The sequence below is a fragment of the Amblyomma americanum genome, chromosome 6 (assembly GCF_052857255.1).
Source record: "Amblyomma americanum isolate KBUSLIRL-KWMA chromosome 6, ASM5285725v1, whole genome shotgun sequence".
Taxonomy (NCBI): domain Eukaryota; kingdom Metazoa; phylum Arthropoda; class Arachnida; order Ixodida; family Ixodidae; genus Amblyomma; species Amblyomma americanum.
Window position 1 is genome coordinate 56328843 of NC_135502.1, and position 15360 is coordinate 56344202.

Genomic DNA, 15360 nt, shown 5'->3' on the forward strand with positions numbered 1-15360 from the left:
GCTATTCTCGGGTTGTCATTCAAAGGTCCCTGGGAGTTCTTCTACAACTACTGGCGCAGTTGTGCCGCGGTTAAGCGATGCGCCACCGCCCTTGGTAGCAGGTGCTGCCACCGGTGTGGCTTGTGTGACCCATTTTCTTGCGTTTACAGCATACGACGCGCTGTAAAAGTCGCGCTGAATGTTAGTCACACTGAGTGTTATTCGTGCTTGCTGAATGCTAGTCGCGCTGAATGTTATAACACAATGTGGTCATTAGAAATCGCTAGATCAATTGAAATACAAAATAATTATAAATTACGCCACTTGTAATATTGCGAGATACCTAGTACCAAATAAAACTTAAGCAGGCCTTAATGAGCTCGACTGTGCATACGCACTTACCGGACCAACTGCGAAAGGTGATACTTTTTTATGGCGCAAGGGCATCTGTGGCCGAAGAACGCCATGACACAAGGTATTTTGTTCTACTCAAGATGGGGTGAAAGACCCATTTCCGAAGCGTTTCACCCTAAATAACCCAGCACCTGACCAGGGGAAAGCTTGTACCCATTGTATCACCAGTGAGTACCCGGCGGCACTGGGGATCGAACCCTCACCTCCCGCATCCGAGGCGGATGCTCAAACGACTAGGCCAGCGCTGCTGTACCCCTGTCAAAGGAATTTCATGTTGGCAGCAAGGATAAAAGATTTCATTCGCTTCATTGATGGCATATAGCTCAGGAGCTCCTTTTGAATTAACTATAGTGTCATGGCGCTTTATTCGCATGACTGCAGTGGCTCAACACGCCTTGTTCTGAAACACCATTTGTGATCGAATTCTTTTTTGATGGTCTTGATGTTGGTAGCGCCTTTACATCCGTCCCAGCTGCTTTTTTAGCTTTGACGCGCGAATTAGTCGTACTCCTTAAAAGGCGGGGCTAAGAGAACGCGCAGTCTCAATAATTGCTAACGGAAGCACCACGCATTTTCGTGCAGTTGTAACTGGCAGCACCGGCCCCGCTGCACTTCATGAATGGAAGCGAATAGAGAGAAAACCAGGAGGATGAGAAATTGCTGCGTGTGGTTTTGTTGAAATTCAATTTCTGTCCGTGCATGCCGAGGACAAGTCCAGGATTCTGTGACAAAAATTTTGATTATTGAAACATTGTAAGGTATTGTTACGAAAATTTTGAACATAGCTATCCATTCTTCCGACGCGTAGCAGTTTTTCTTTTGAAGTTCGTCCATCGCTCTAATGCCATAGAAGGGGAGCGTTTCTGACAATAGCAAAAAGTTAATAGCAAAAAAATGCAAACCTGCTGGGGGGATATCTACGGATTGTTGTCATGAGATCTGACGATATATGAAAAAGTTGCGTTCATAAACTATTTCTTCGATAATGCGTTTTCCCAGAATTTCTGGGTATGTGTGGTTTATGAGCGTCCACTGCCGCACATGTGGCTTAAAAGGGGGCTTTATACATACATACGAAGCTGAGAGCAACTACTGATGAAAATGACTTGTTTCTAATTACCTAGCTGATACACGTTACGTACGAATAATTATGGCGCAATGACGAGACACAATACAAAGGGCCCAAAACAAGCTCCAATAGCATGTGTTTTTTTTTTTTCACGACAAAGCGTACCCATATGCAGTTCCTAACAAACGACGCATACGTGCAAGAATGATCGGCATTTTATAAAATCATTTGCGGTGATTGGTGAGCGTCTTGTGTCATCTACACTTAGTGCGGGTCTTCGTGCTCTCTGCGCCACAACCATTTCACTAAACCGCTGAAAATTTACAACAACATCAAAGAAGGAAGCGCTGTAAGACAGTTTTCTATCCACAAGGTGTAGATCGTTAAAACAAATAGTTGGCGTGCGAGCACGCATCGATCGACGAGTCTTCCGACGCGTCCGGAAGAAGGCCGCGCTGCTGTCGGCGAGGCGCCCTGTGACGTCACTCGTCTCGGTGGATGTCTGCCAGCGGGCGGCCCTCGGTGTGCGGCGCGAAGAAGGCCGCGGCTGCGGTGACCAGCACCAGCGCCAGGCTGAACGCCCAGGACAGCGGCTGCTGCCGATCGCCCCCTTCGTCGCCGAACAGCTCGTCGTCGCAGTGCACCAGCGCGAAGGCGAGCAGCCAACGCCCGGTCCACACGCACGAGGAAGTGAGGTAGCGCCACCTCTTGAGTGGCAGCAGCTCGACGGTCAGCAGCGGCGGCACGTGGCAGAGCCCCACCGAGTACGTCAGCGCGAGCAGCCACGTGGAGCACAGGGCATCCCAGCGGGTGCCGTCAGGTACCTTCTGACCCGCCGACCACTGCCTGCACGCGGGCTCTGACCACTGAGCAAGAGCGGAGCTGGTTGCCAGCAGACACCATTTATAAGCAGAATACAGTCTTTCTCCTTCACAACTAGAGTGCACGGAGGACACCATCCGGGTGAAAGCTTCACCGTTGTATCGCGTACTAAACCTAAACCTAGACGGCCAAAGAAAACGTGACCGTAGTAAGACTGAACCACACGACGCATGTGGATTGAAAGGTCAGCGGGTCTATAAGCTGTTGCAAGAACAGTCGTCAAGAGCTCCTCTCCTACATTTTCCGAAGCTTGCCGATCTCCATGGGGGCGCCACCTGACGAAGCCCTCCTGTTGTCGAGACGGACGCAGTGGGCCGGTCGCATTCCTTCCCCATTTTGTTCCCTTCTATACCACTAAGTCACGAACAATGGCTACCATGGAATTTACACCCCCTTTCCCCCTAATGGAGAGACCTGCGTGCGCCCATGTGTAACATAAATTACGTCAAGGCACCTGCGGAATGACTGCCCATCAAATGGCAGCGCGTGAAGGCCTCCTTACGCATTTAAAAAGAAATGTAGAGAAGTGCTTAGCGTTTGAAATCAGACTGGTAGCACACGGCTAGTAGACAAGGAAAATGAGGGCACACATCCCTGAGCACCTCGGCTTGGAAAAGGGCGTATCTGTATATGCAATGTGCGATATGTAGAGGTTAGCGTCCCAAATTGGCGCATGCACTACGAGACCTAGGTCCGTATTCCGAGTTTGTGTCATAATAAAAAGCGTCATAAGCTGCCGCAACGGGCACACTTGATTGGTCGAAACGCCGGAAGCGGATGTGGTGGTTCGGATGCAGCGAAAAGGGTCGAAGAAACCGGACGGTGAGGTTAAACACATAGTGAACGTAGCAGATGCCCGACAGCCAACATAACGGCGCGCTCTGAAGTGGAGCCTCTCGCTTCGAAGTGAACTCGTCGATTTTACTGCGTTTTTCGGCCCGTGAACTGGCTATAAACTGGGTACGGGATTTTCGCTTCGTCTTGTCGTGCCTATAACGAATTGGATGAACAATAAATTCGGCCTGTTTATTTCGTTGGACGATTCGGTAGATCCTAGGCCTAACGAGCACCGGTTTGTTGCAGGAATTGTTCTCTTCATTCAAACCGGATGGTGACACTATCACAAGAGTTATCTCGTCTGCGTACGTTGAATGAGGTAAACTAAAGCATAATGTCCCGAAAATTGCTTGCGTTTACTGTGCGCAAACGTGCATTTCCTATTCTAGAGCTCTCTATATTAGCTGTTGACGCGTCCTGCATCATGATCGTGTGAAATGTCTGCCAGCGTGAAACTACTCACGTGCACGGATGGTCAGTCGCCAGCGACGCGCTGCTGCACCGAAGCGTTTGACATGCCAGACGTGGTTTTTTGGTGTCCTTTACGGTTCTCGATAGCCGCGGTGGTGTGACTTTGCATCATTGAGCTCGCGAGTTAGCTTCCAAGTTAGCTTTAAAGCGTCAATGGGCATGCGTGCGCTTCTTACCACGCCGAACCTATGAAAACTTCGTCTGCGAAGTCTCCCAACGCATGTATCAAGAGAAACACAGTAAGAAGATTTTTTTAGTTCATCTCTTTTATTTATTTGCAGTGCCTGCATAAAATGACTAAAAAAACGTAAATTACCGTCTGCAGAACCGTCCGATCACAGCACCAATTTACATTCAGCGATGTTGCACACGGCAAGTCGTCACGGCATCTTGGTTCAGCCCGGCACGAAGCGCGCATTGTGCAGCGAGTGAGTGCATGCTACAAATCTTCCTCTCCGTTCCCTTTTCCTCAAGATAAATGTAAAACGCCGTGTTGTGCGAACAAGCTAGCTGCCTTTTATTTACCATCGGCGATCGACGGCTGTAGAGGCCGCCTTCTGTCACTGAAAAGCCATGCGTGGTTGCGCACAATATATTCTTTAAGTACACCTCCGGCCTTTACGATGCAGAAAGGAGTGCCTGAGCTATATTGTTTGTATTTGCTGAACTCAATTGGGTAATTAAAGCAGATTTGGTATTACTCCTTTCCACAGTGGAAGAACAAGTGCTCCTTTCCAGTGAAACCTAATGCGCAACCAAACTTGTTGCTGAATGTTTCTTCTGTCGCATTGGTCGCGTTCATTTTCTCGGCAAAGAGCAAAAGCGCCGTTGGACGTTTCGCTGCGGCAAGCGCAACGCAGTGACATTCTGCCGCCGCTTACAGTCGCAACCGAACCGAAATCCGCTTCCGGTTTTTTGACCAATCAGGTTTGGCCGCTGCGGCAGATTATGACGCTTTTTATTACGACACAATCTCGGAATACGGCCCTTAAGTGTAGGCGAGGGCTCCAAGTTAATTTCAACCACCTAGAGCTTTTGGACGGGCGTAAGGTGCGCGGCGCAAAGGCATGAGGCCAACCTGAAGACCATGTAGTCGAGCGGTTGCATGGCGGACAGGACGACGGCGACCAGGACGGCCGATGCGCCGAGCAGCAGTCGGCGGCCCACACAGCGCGTCAGCACGGTGAACAGGGCCGCACTGCCGACGTGCATGGCGACCACGAGAGTGGCCGCCTCGTGCGAGGACATGACGTCCTGCAGCGGCCCCACCACCTGCACGGCTCGCAGCAGGAGCAACGGCGAGCACGACAGGGTCTGCAGCAGATTCAGCAGCAGGCAGACGGACAGCATCCTAGGGCAACGGAAAAAGAGATGGTGATGAGTTTTAATGGCTCAAGGACAGCTTCTGGACAAAGAGCGCCGTGTCACAAGGAATTTTCGTCTTCAAAAGAATTCTTCTTTCCCACTCACGGTTTCCGAATGGAACGCATTACCCGCCAACATTGTTGATTGCCTAACGATTTCTTCACTACTCTGCGCACTTGCCCATAGACCATGACCTCATATCGGACCTCTCCCTGCTGAATTATTCCGACGGAAACAGTTTTCTGTGTTGCTTATTTTGCAGATTATTCTTCAGAGCCTGATATCTCGCTTGCGTTTCTGTTCTTACTGTGTCATGTGCCCACTCCTGCCTAAGGCCTGGTGACAAGGCTGGCAGTGCTTGCAAAATAAATAATTAAATAAGCATTTTACTCCATAGAAGCCGAGCACCAGTCCAGGGGAAAGCTTGTACCGCTTGGAAACCGGTGTGCACTAGGTGACACTGAGGATCGAACCCCGCACATCCCGCATGCGAGGCCGATGCTCAAATCCTATATAGGCCACCCGCTGTGGTCCACGAAGAAGAAATCGGCAATTCTCGCCTGTAGTCATTAAGATGACAGCTTAAGATGCAGTTAAAAGAAGAAAAAAATAAGATTTTTACCCTCCTACAGGATGAAAAGTCATCCCATCCCTGGCTTCGTGTCCAGATTAGACGAATACCCTTTCCGACACGCTGAGGCCAGTGTTCCCCTGGGTCAAATTTTCTCACATCACATTCCAACCTGTGCCAAGAACTTCCTAGCTTTTAGCCACTAGTTTTAGTTTGATTTATTTATATATTTACTTATTTATACATACATACATACATACATACATACATACATACATACATACATACATACATACATACATACATACATACATACATACATACATACATACATACATACATACATACATACATACATACATACATACATACATACATACATACATACATACATACATACATACATACATACATACATACATACATACATACATACATACATACATACATACATACATACATACATACATACATACATACACACTGCAGCCTTAATTAGGTTATAGCAGGAGTGGGCAGGGAGAGAAAAGTCATGTAGAAAAATACAAACGTGTAAAAACAAAATAAAAATAAAAATGTCACTAACATGGCCACCAAAAACACTTCAATGGGTATCGAGCGGACGTTTCCAGACAGGCAGTTTCAGTGTTCAATGGCCAAGGGAAAGAAGCTGTGTTTGAACGCTTCAGTGAGGCGAAAGAAAGGGGTAAGGTTCAGGCTATGGAAACTTCTAGTGATGGAAGGTTTGCTAAAGTTCAAATAATTGCTCAGTGATTAAGGCGCTGAGAATGAACCAGTGTGTATAAAAACTTCAAACAATCCAGGCGGCGGCGAGATGATAGTGCTGTGAGACCTGAGGCTACATAATGTAAAGGGGAAAAATATCGGCCGTAGTAGTGAAAGATGAAGCATACTGATTTCTTTTGAACTGATTCTCATTTTTCAGTATCGAATTTCTTATGAGGATCCCATATGATACAGCCGTAATCAAGAATGGGGCGGATAAGTGTTTTATATGTCAGCAGTTTGGTGTCCTTTGGGGCCTTGCGCAATGTACGATGGAGGTAGCCGACACGTTTAAAAGTTTTGTTACATATGATATCAATGTTTCGACCATGATATGTCTTGAGAAAAATGAAGACCGAGGTATTTAAATTCTGTTTCTCTTTCTGAATCCTGACCGTGAAAACTGTATGAGATGAGCATCCAGAAAATGACATGGAAACTGCTTTAGAGAAATTAATGCTCATTTACCATTCCTTACACCACCTACAAAAATTACCAAATGAGACGTTAAGCAATAGTTGTCATCCTTGTAATCCTTGTCATCGTCATCAACACCTTAACTACGCCCGCTGCATGACAAAGGCCTCTTCCATATTTCTCCTTAACCCTGTCCTTTTGCCAGCTGCGGCCACCGTATCACTGCAAACTTTTAAATCTCAACCGCTCAACTAACCTTCTGCCGCACACCGCTACGCTTGCCTTGTCTTGGTATCCAGTACGTTAGCCCTAACGTCCATCGGTTGTCTTGCCTTCGCATTACATGCCCTGCCCACGACTATTTCTTCGTTGTTTCGACAAGGATGTCATTAACCCGCGTTTGTTACCTGACCCACTCTGCCCTCTTCCTGTCTCCTTGCGTTACACCTATCATTTTCCTCTCCATAGCTCGCTGCGTTGCCCTCAATTTAGGTTCGCCCCTTCTTCTTTAACCCGCCGCGGTAGCTCGGTGGTTAGAGCACTCGGTTACTGATCCGGAGTACCCGGGTTCGAACCCGACCGCGGCGGCAGCGTTTCGATGGGGGCGAAACGCAAAGGCACCCGTGTGCTGTGCGATGTCAGTGCACGTTAAAGATCCGCAGGTGGTAGAAATTATTCTGGAGTCCTCCACTACGGCACCTCTTTCTTCCTTTCTTCTCTCAGTCCCCCCTTTATCTCTTCTCTTACGGCGTGGTTCAGGTGTCCGCCGAGGTGTAAGACATACTGCGCCATTTCCTTTCCCCAAAAACCAATTCTTTTCATTTTCTCTTTTCGTTAGCCTCCACTTTTCTGCCCCATAGGTGAGTGCCAGTTAGACACAGCTGTTACATACTTTCCTCTTGAGGGATAGATTGTGAACAGGGCCCCGGTAAGCCACGGTCGAAGTGTCATTTTTTTTAAACGATTGGTCGGCGCTTGAAGAATTTCCCCCAGGGATATTAGTAAACCCGTATTCGTCACCTGAGTGTGCCTGCCAAATGCACTCCGCCCCATTTAATTCTTCTAGTAATTTCATTCAAACAATAAACACATAGCTTGAGTTTTCTTCTTTGAAATCAATATCGAATGTGGTTGTGGTTGCAACCGAATACACTTTTTTTCCATCCCCTGTTAAAATGTAGGCTAATTTGAGACTTCACCTTTCTATGGTCGCTGCATCTCACCTTGCCGAGCTCTGCGTCCCACCACATCGGCTTATTGCTAAGTAGAACGTGTTGTCGGGCCACACACACACACACACACACACACACACACACACACACACACACACACACACACACACACACACACACACACACACACACACACACACACACACACACACGCACACGCACACGCACACGCACACGCACACGCACACGCACACGCACACACACACACACACACACGCGCGCGCGCGCGCGCGCCCCTGTCTTGTGTGTATGTGTTTCGCGCAGTTACCATGTCTGAAGTATCGGCTCATTGCCTTAAAGAGCCACAATTTGCAAGGTATTCTATAAATGGTGGGTATACGTGCAAACAAACTTATATATAAAATATTATCGGTTAAATATGGATGTTATTGGTTGCATTGACATCGTGTGGAAGGCCGTTCCAGTCTATGGCTAAGCGAGGAAAGAATGATGCAGCAAACTTTGTAGTATAAGAGCATGCGGGCGGTCAACTTGCTGGGGATTGCAGATGCGGAGTGAAATGCGTGCAGAAGACCTGGTGTGGTGAGTGATACGAAGTAAGCCCTAAAAACATTAGAAACGAGCACATTCTGGCGATTCGACGACAAGTAACTGTTAGATCAGACTCTGCTTTTAAATATGATATGCCTACATTACATGAATAGCATGAATGAATGAATGAATCTGGTTTTTCGATTTCGTAGTGATTCTAGTCAAGTTTCCAGAAAGATTTGGTTAGAGCGACATACAGGAGATTCATGTTGTAGTTTTGTTCGAACTCCATGCAATAAGTTTTACGTTTGGGGGGCGCGTGCCGAAAATGCAGTTTTAAGAAACTAAGGGTTGTGTTAGCTGACGATAGGATGTTAGTGACATGCGCATTCCAGGTTAGATTTTCGCACAAGGTTACGCAAAGGTATTTAAAAGAATTGGTTAGTTCGACTGCGACGCCTGAGATTACTAAATGGGACAAAGGAGATTGCATTGGCGCTGAAATCACACGTGTTTGCATCTATTGGGGCGAAGATCCATGAGCCATTGGCTACACCAGTCTTGCATCCAGCTAGTTAGGTGTTTTTGGAGAACAAGCTGATCAGATGGGGTTAGTAACAGTGGGTAGACAACGCAGTCATCGGCAAACATGGGGTTGATGCGTGCATGGGTATGCCGCTGATAGATATAAAAACAGAAGGGGACCGGACATTGGCCTTTGAAGGACGCCTAATATTACTAGGAAGGAATCAGAGCGTTGGTTATTAACCTTTCTCACATGAGGATGACATTGCCGACATATTATAAAAACGAAATGCGGAATGGTATTGCTCTGATTTCTGTCCCATGTTTTTATAGCTATATGTGTGCCGCCATGTGGCTGGCATTACCGGGGTTTTTTTTTTTTCAGGCTACAGCGTGTATAATAAAAAAGCCGCTTGAAAAGACGCCAGGTAGACACCACAATATGGGCACTGGGAACGCTTGCATCCATTGTTTTACCGTGTAAGAAGCACCAGTGCCGCAATTCGAAAATGGCGGCGGCTTGTCTGTAGATTTGAAAAGGGAAGCCTCCACCCTCCATCGGTACCACATACCCAGCATCAAAAACACTGCAGCCCCCTAGCTTCGGGCTGCCCACTCGATTCACCTACCCAGACCACTCCTGCCCACCCTCACCCTTCAGAAGCGCCATTTACCACCTGTCCCTCTACGTCCACCCTCCATGACTCCTACACCCACTAGAAGCTCACGCTTCAGCGGCACGAAAAAACGATGGCGGAATCGAATTCAAAGACGCAGTGGGAAAACCAATAGCCATCCTGAATCACCAACCATCGGCCACCTTTACACCCTATCCCACCCCTCGAAGTAGGCGGCGGTTGTGCGCCCACTAATCACTACACTGGCACCACCCTTCAGAAGTTGCACAAATCCTCACTCACCCCTCACCCTAAAAAAAAAAAGTTCTGCCGCGTGTGTGAAGCCTGGACTTGGAGCAGCAGCATCAAAATAATCATCCTGTTTAAAAGAATTGGCGCATCAGATTTCTGATCATCACGCATTTTTTTTTTGTCAACTTATCTACAAGATATGGCGGGACAGTCAGTGAGTTCCGTCAGTTGTTACGCACCTGGTGCACTTCTGTCGGCCGAGCGAAGAGAGCGCAGAGTCCTCCCCAATCTTGCTGAGCCTGAAGTCAGTCGGCAGGTCGTCGCCGTAGAGTTGCACAATGGCGGTGTTCGTATCACGGTAGCGACCTTTGGACTGAAGCCAGCGGGGACTCTCGATGACGTAGCTCTGCAGCACGAACACTGGCACGGGCAGCAACGCAAGCAGGCCCGCCTTGATCTGCCATGCCAGACCGCCCAGCATGTAGGTCGTTAGCATGCCCACGCTCGTGGCTACCTGCAGTCAGCAAGGCCCGCTAGGAGTCCTTGTGCATGCATTTCAGGCTAGAATCACGTAACTTCTTCTCACATTTAATTTCTTGGAAACATGCAAGTGAACAGATCCGGACTCAAATGAAAACTGTAGATGAACTGAAATACGTATCCCGCATTCCTGACTAGTTCGTAGTTGTGGAGGGGGGAAATGAAAGATTGATGCCTCAGAGCTCAAGGAATAAAACAAATATGTGCTGGCTGTGGAATTTCCTCTTTGATTGTTTAAGATCGCGAGCAATATCTTCTACAAAAGGAGTCTTAATGTGCATTTAATGACAATTATTGCTCTAATGCGTACCATTCGGGGGCAAATGCAGTCGTGCGAAGAATCCTCATCATCAAACGCAAGCGCAAAGCCCTTGTATCATAGTGAGACGTATTCACTTTCTCCTTGCAGCAAACGTGGCTGGAAACGATAAGTGGAGCCGCAAGGCACTGAAGGCATTGAATGGAATTAGCAATGAGCAGGACACGGCCTGGATTCACACCTCTGCGAGTCCGCCGAAGAGGCTCCTCTTGATGGGGGGAGACACGTCGCACACGTACAGGCTGGCCGAGTTGGTCGTCACGCCGAGCCATAGGCCGCACGCCACCCTGCCAACGAACAGCATGGTGACGCTGTTGGACACGACGAGGCATATCCAGGCGTTGACTAGGCCGAAGGCTGACAGTAGCAACGTTCTTCGGTGACCCGCAAGGTGCAGCAGAAGCCCTGCGCGTGCGATGGACCCGCACGGTTCGAAGGAATTCCATGCGCTGGATTGCCCAGGGCGCGACAGTGTTAGGACACGACTGAAGAGGGACTTGAGACACCCTTGAGTAAAGGCCTTTCAGTCTTCAAAATGTGTTAGGCCCATGGAAGACGCATGCGCTACAAAAACAGGTCATCATAGCACTCAAATCTTTCCTTGAGGACAGTAGAATTCTCGAGAAGTACTAGATAATGCTTGTGTAAATTCTGCGATTGTTCGCCTCGGCAGGGACTGTCCAGTGTTCTGGCAATCATATGTGTTTTCTATTATGAATCTGATGTATGTGATCGTTGTTGCCGCTCATGGTTCATTTTTATTTCTTGAATTTGTGGTTTTTATTTTTATAACGTTTAATGTCATTAGTACATGCTATTGTTTATGGTACATCCTCATTTTATGTTACTAGGTGATATCATCGCCTATAGTTTATTGTTTTATTTTATGTTAGAATTTCTGGCGTGTCGACTGTAATTTTTGTGTTGTGGATTGTGTGTGTTGTAGCTTCGCTTTGTTGAGCGTTATGCCGTCACTTCAAGTGATTTTAATCATTTCTGTGCAAACGAGTAGTTGGCGCCATAATCAGGCACCAGCATTTCATTTTATGTCCACGTCAATAAAAAAAATTCAGTGGAGTCGACGCGTTGCTGAGAGTGCACCGACAACCAGTTCAACAAATTGCTGAGTTGGGCTAATGAAATAGTTGACACTGTTCAACGAAAATTATACGGGACATAAGGCGGAGAAGACGGCAAACGGCACAGCTGTTTCGAGGAACATGTCTACATAACTGGAGGGGTCACGTTATTGTTATCTGTGCGCCGAAACCCCTGCCTAAGCAGATATAGTATACAACATTGTGTGTACATGAACATCTGCACCAGCGATCACCACCAGCCTGCCAGATTTCCATTAGGCAACGTATATTTTGGGCTAGAAGGCTTCTTCAAGTCGCGCTTGCTCACACACGTGTATATATACCGTTGGCAGCTCTCGTGCCCAGCAGCGGGTGTAGCTGCCTTCCACACCAAATCACGGTCTGAGTGAGCAAATTATAAGACCAGCAGTCTGTTCCGAACAAGGCTACACTTTGTACGTTACGAATTCTTCCAAGCATCTCAAACTGCGGCAGGTCTACGCAGTATGAGGCGCACGACTCACCGGACAGCAGCGCCCCAGCAGCGGCTCCCAGCAAGAGGACGTCGGCGGCCCAGCGGTTCTGCGGGGAGCTGCGCTCGAGGTCGTACCACGATTCGCGCTCGATGTAAGGCATGGACGTGGACGCGTAGCCCAGCGCCGTGCCGGCGGACAGGTTGCTCAGGCAGGCTACCATCATGGCCCGCTCGTGCCTGCCGAAAGCCAGAGGGTCGTCGGCCTCCCTCGTCGGCGTGGCACCCTTGATTGCCGGGCGCCAGTTGCGCAGGGCCTCCATGGCCGCGTTCGGGGACGACTGCTACCAGGTGGTTGGGAATAATAATAATAATAATAATAATAATAATAATAATAATAATAATAATAATAATAATAATAATAATAATAATAATAATAATAATAATTGGTTTTGGGGGAAAGGAAATGGCACAGTATCGGTCTCATATATCGTTGGGCACCTGAACCACGCCGCAAGGGAAGAGATAAAGGGGGAGTGAAAGAAGAAAGGAAGAAAGATGTGCCGTAGTGGAGGGCTCCGGAATAATTTCTACCACCTGGGGATCTTTAACGTGCACTGACATCGCACAACACACGGGCGCCTTAGAAGTTCCCTTATATACCGAAGCCTCAATTATACATATGAAGATTAACTTCCCAAAGGCACACCTGGACTGCGAGATATGCCGCAGTAGAGCACTCCAGTTTAACCCCGTCCACCCGGGGCTCTTTAACGCGCACTCACATCGCACAGCATACGACCTTTATTGCATTTCGCCTTCATCGCATATGCGCTTGCCACGGCGGCACTATAGATCGCACGGCCTTGCACTCAGCAGCCAAAAGGCATAATCGCAGATCCACCGTGGCGGTTCCTTACTGAAGCATACTTGCCAGCTTTCAACGGAATAAACGCTGATTAAATGTCGACAAACTCGGGCTAAGCTAGTCGCTTCGTGAAAATTCACCGATCATCCGATGGCTGTCATAGCAGATGGGAACTCGAGTTAGGGTTAAGAGGTGCCCCGAGGCTTCGCAAGGTTTCAAATCCGCGAACCACGAAATTTCGGGCTCAGGTTCATTTTTACGCCGTTATGACGGACTGACCTTTGCTACTTAATCACAATGCCGATGTGAAAAGAAGTACTTACGCCTTGCATTATTCACCCTGGGTGAGGATCCCCGCAGAGCAAAACGGAACGTAGCTAGGCCTCTGCAGATTTCTTCTTCGTCTTCGATAAAGTTCTTCTTCTTCTTCTCCTTAGTAAGCATGGCACATACCCACGCAGGGGGATTGGTCAAAGTTCAGTAGATAATCCCAATGAGGTATTTGCGCGTGGAAAAATAGGCGTGAGAAGACTAAATCAATATAAAAATTGGAACAGTCAAATGAATTAAATATGAATTACCAGGAATAGAATCGAGCATTTTTGAACATGCGAGAAAATTTTGTATACAGCTAACAAGGTAATGATCATTTGCACTTAAGTAATCATGAAGGTAGCAGCAGACACTGCTTAACGGGGATCCCTTTGCGCTCGCACTGAACGAAAGAATAACTGGAAGAGACAGTGCGAGTCCTAACCTCGAAAGAGGGACCTCCAAATACTGTTTTCTCTGAACTGCGAACCGCCGGCAAGAGAGGAGAAAATGATCTATTGTTTCAACTTGCCCACATGATACACAAAGGTTTGTCGCAGCGAGCCCACATCTGCATAAGTACAAATTTAAGTGAGGGATTCTGCATCGCAGAAGCGTCATTGACACCTCACAAAGCCTTGATTTACACCACCGGATATTCCATGGGAACTTTAAGTGGCTAAAATCCACGGTATTGAGCAATGGATCACTCAGGTTGGCTGAAATATGTTGGAAGCGCTGGAAACGTGAAGTTTCTAACAGAATGAGGTGAGGGACGGGATAGATTACAGGAGCGCTGAGAGCTGACCTTGCCAATAAATCAGCCACCTTGTTAAAATAGGCGCCCGAATGCCCAGGTACCCAGACAAAGCGGATCTCACGCACTGTACGCGGAACAAAAAACCTAAGCGAACGATTTAATAAAGATTTTCCCGAATTTTGGAGAGAGACTAGAACTGAAAGGCAGTCTGCAAGAATAAGAACCCATGCTACACGCCTAGGAAGTTTGAGAAGAGCCAAACCAATGGCCGCCGCCGTGGCCGCCGCGGTGGCTGAGTTGTTACGGCGCTCGGCTGCTGGCCCGAAATACGCGGGTTCGACCCCTGCCGCGGCGGTCGAATTTCGATGGAGGCGAAATTCTAGAGGCCCGTGTACAGTGCGATATCAGTGCACGTTAAAGAACCTCAGGTGGTCGAAATTTCCGGAGCCCTTCACTACGGCGTCCCTCATATCCTGAGTCGCTTTGGTATGTTAAATCCCTATAAACCAAACCAAACCAAGCCAATGGCCAGAAACTCTGCGAAGAATAATACGAACGGAATAACTCCAAGCCAGCTCCTGCGAATATATCCCAACCGCCGCCTTCTCACAGCTGCCGGAGGCATCAGTGGAGATAACAGTATGAAGAGGAAAATTCTGTAGGTGTTCAGAAAGGAGACCATTTAGGACATTTGCGGGCATATGTTTCGCATGGGACGGGAAAATATGGTCATAATAGAAAAATGCTGCATAAGGAAGGAAATTGAGGCGTATGCCCCTCTCTCACTTTTTTCCTCTCTCAACCTCCAATAGCACGCGGCAACGGTAGGAGCGAGCGATACTGAAGAGGAAAAAAATGGCTAGGGTTCGACGTGGCTTGAACCTAGTTATGCGAACGAACTCTCTGTTAAGCATGCTCTCCATTGTTTCAAATCAAATGTCAAGGGTCAAGATCAAAGGTCAAAGTCACGTACCGAATGGTCACAATCATATGACCACGTGGTCATAGTACCATAACTTGGGATATACCACCACGCAGTTCAGTTCGGTTTGACCTTTTGGGGCATTGAAGGTCATTGTCGATGTGGTGCCCACTGTCTCA

General features: G+C 47.9%; 1 protein-coding gene across 1 annotated transcript; it reads right to left on the reverse strand.

The window, feature by feature from the left end:
- Window positions 1-1944: 1944 nt before the first annotated feature.
- On the reverse strand, window positions 1945-12642 carry LOC144095278 (solute carrier family 2, facilitated glucose transporter member 8-like). Its single transcript, XM_077629055.1, has 5 exons — window positions 12372-12642; window positions 10950-11275; window positions 10149-10423; window positions 4731-5003; window positions 1945-2344 (listed from the first exon to the last, which is right to left on the reverse strand). Exons 1-5 carry the CDS (start codon window positions 12640-12642, stop codon window positions 1945-1947), a joined length of 1545 nt encoding a protein of 514 aa, XP_077485181.1.
- Window positions 12643-15360: the final 2718 nt, after the last annotated feature.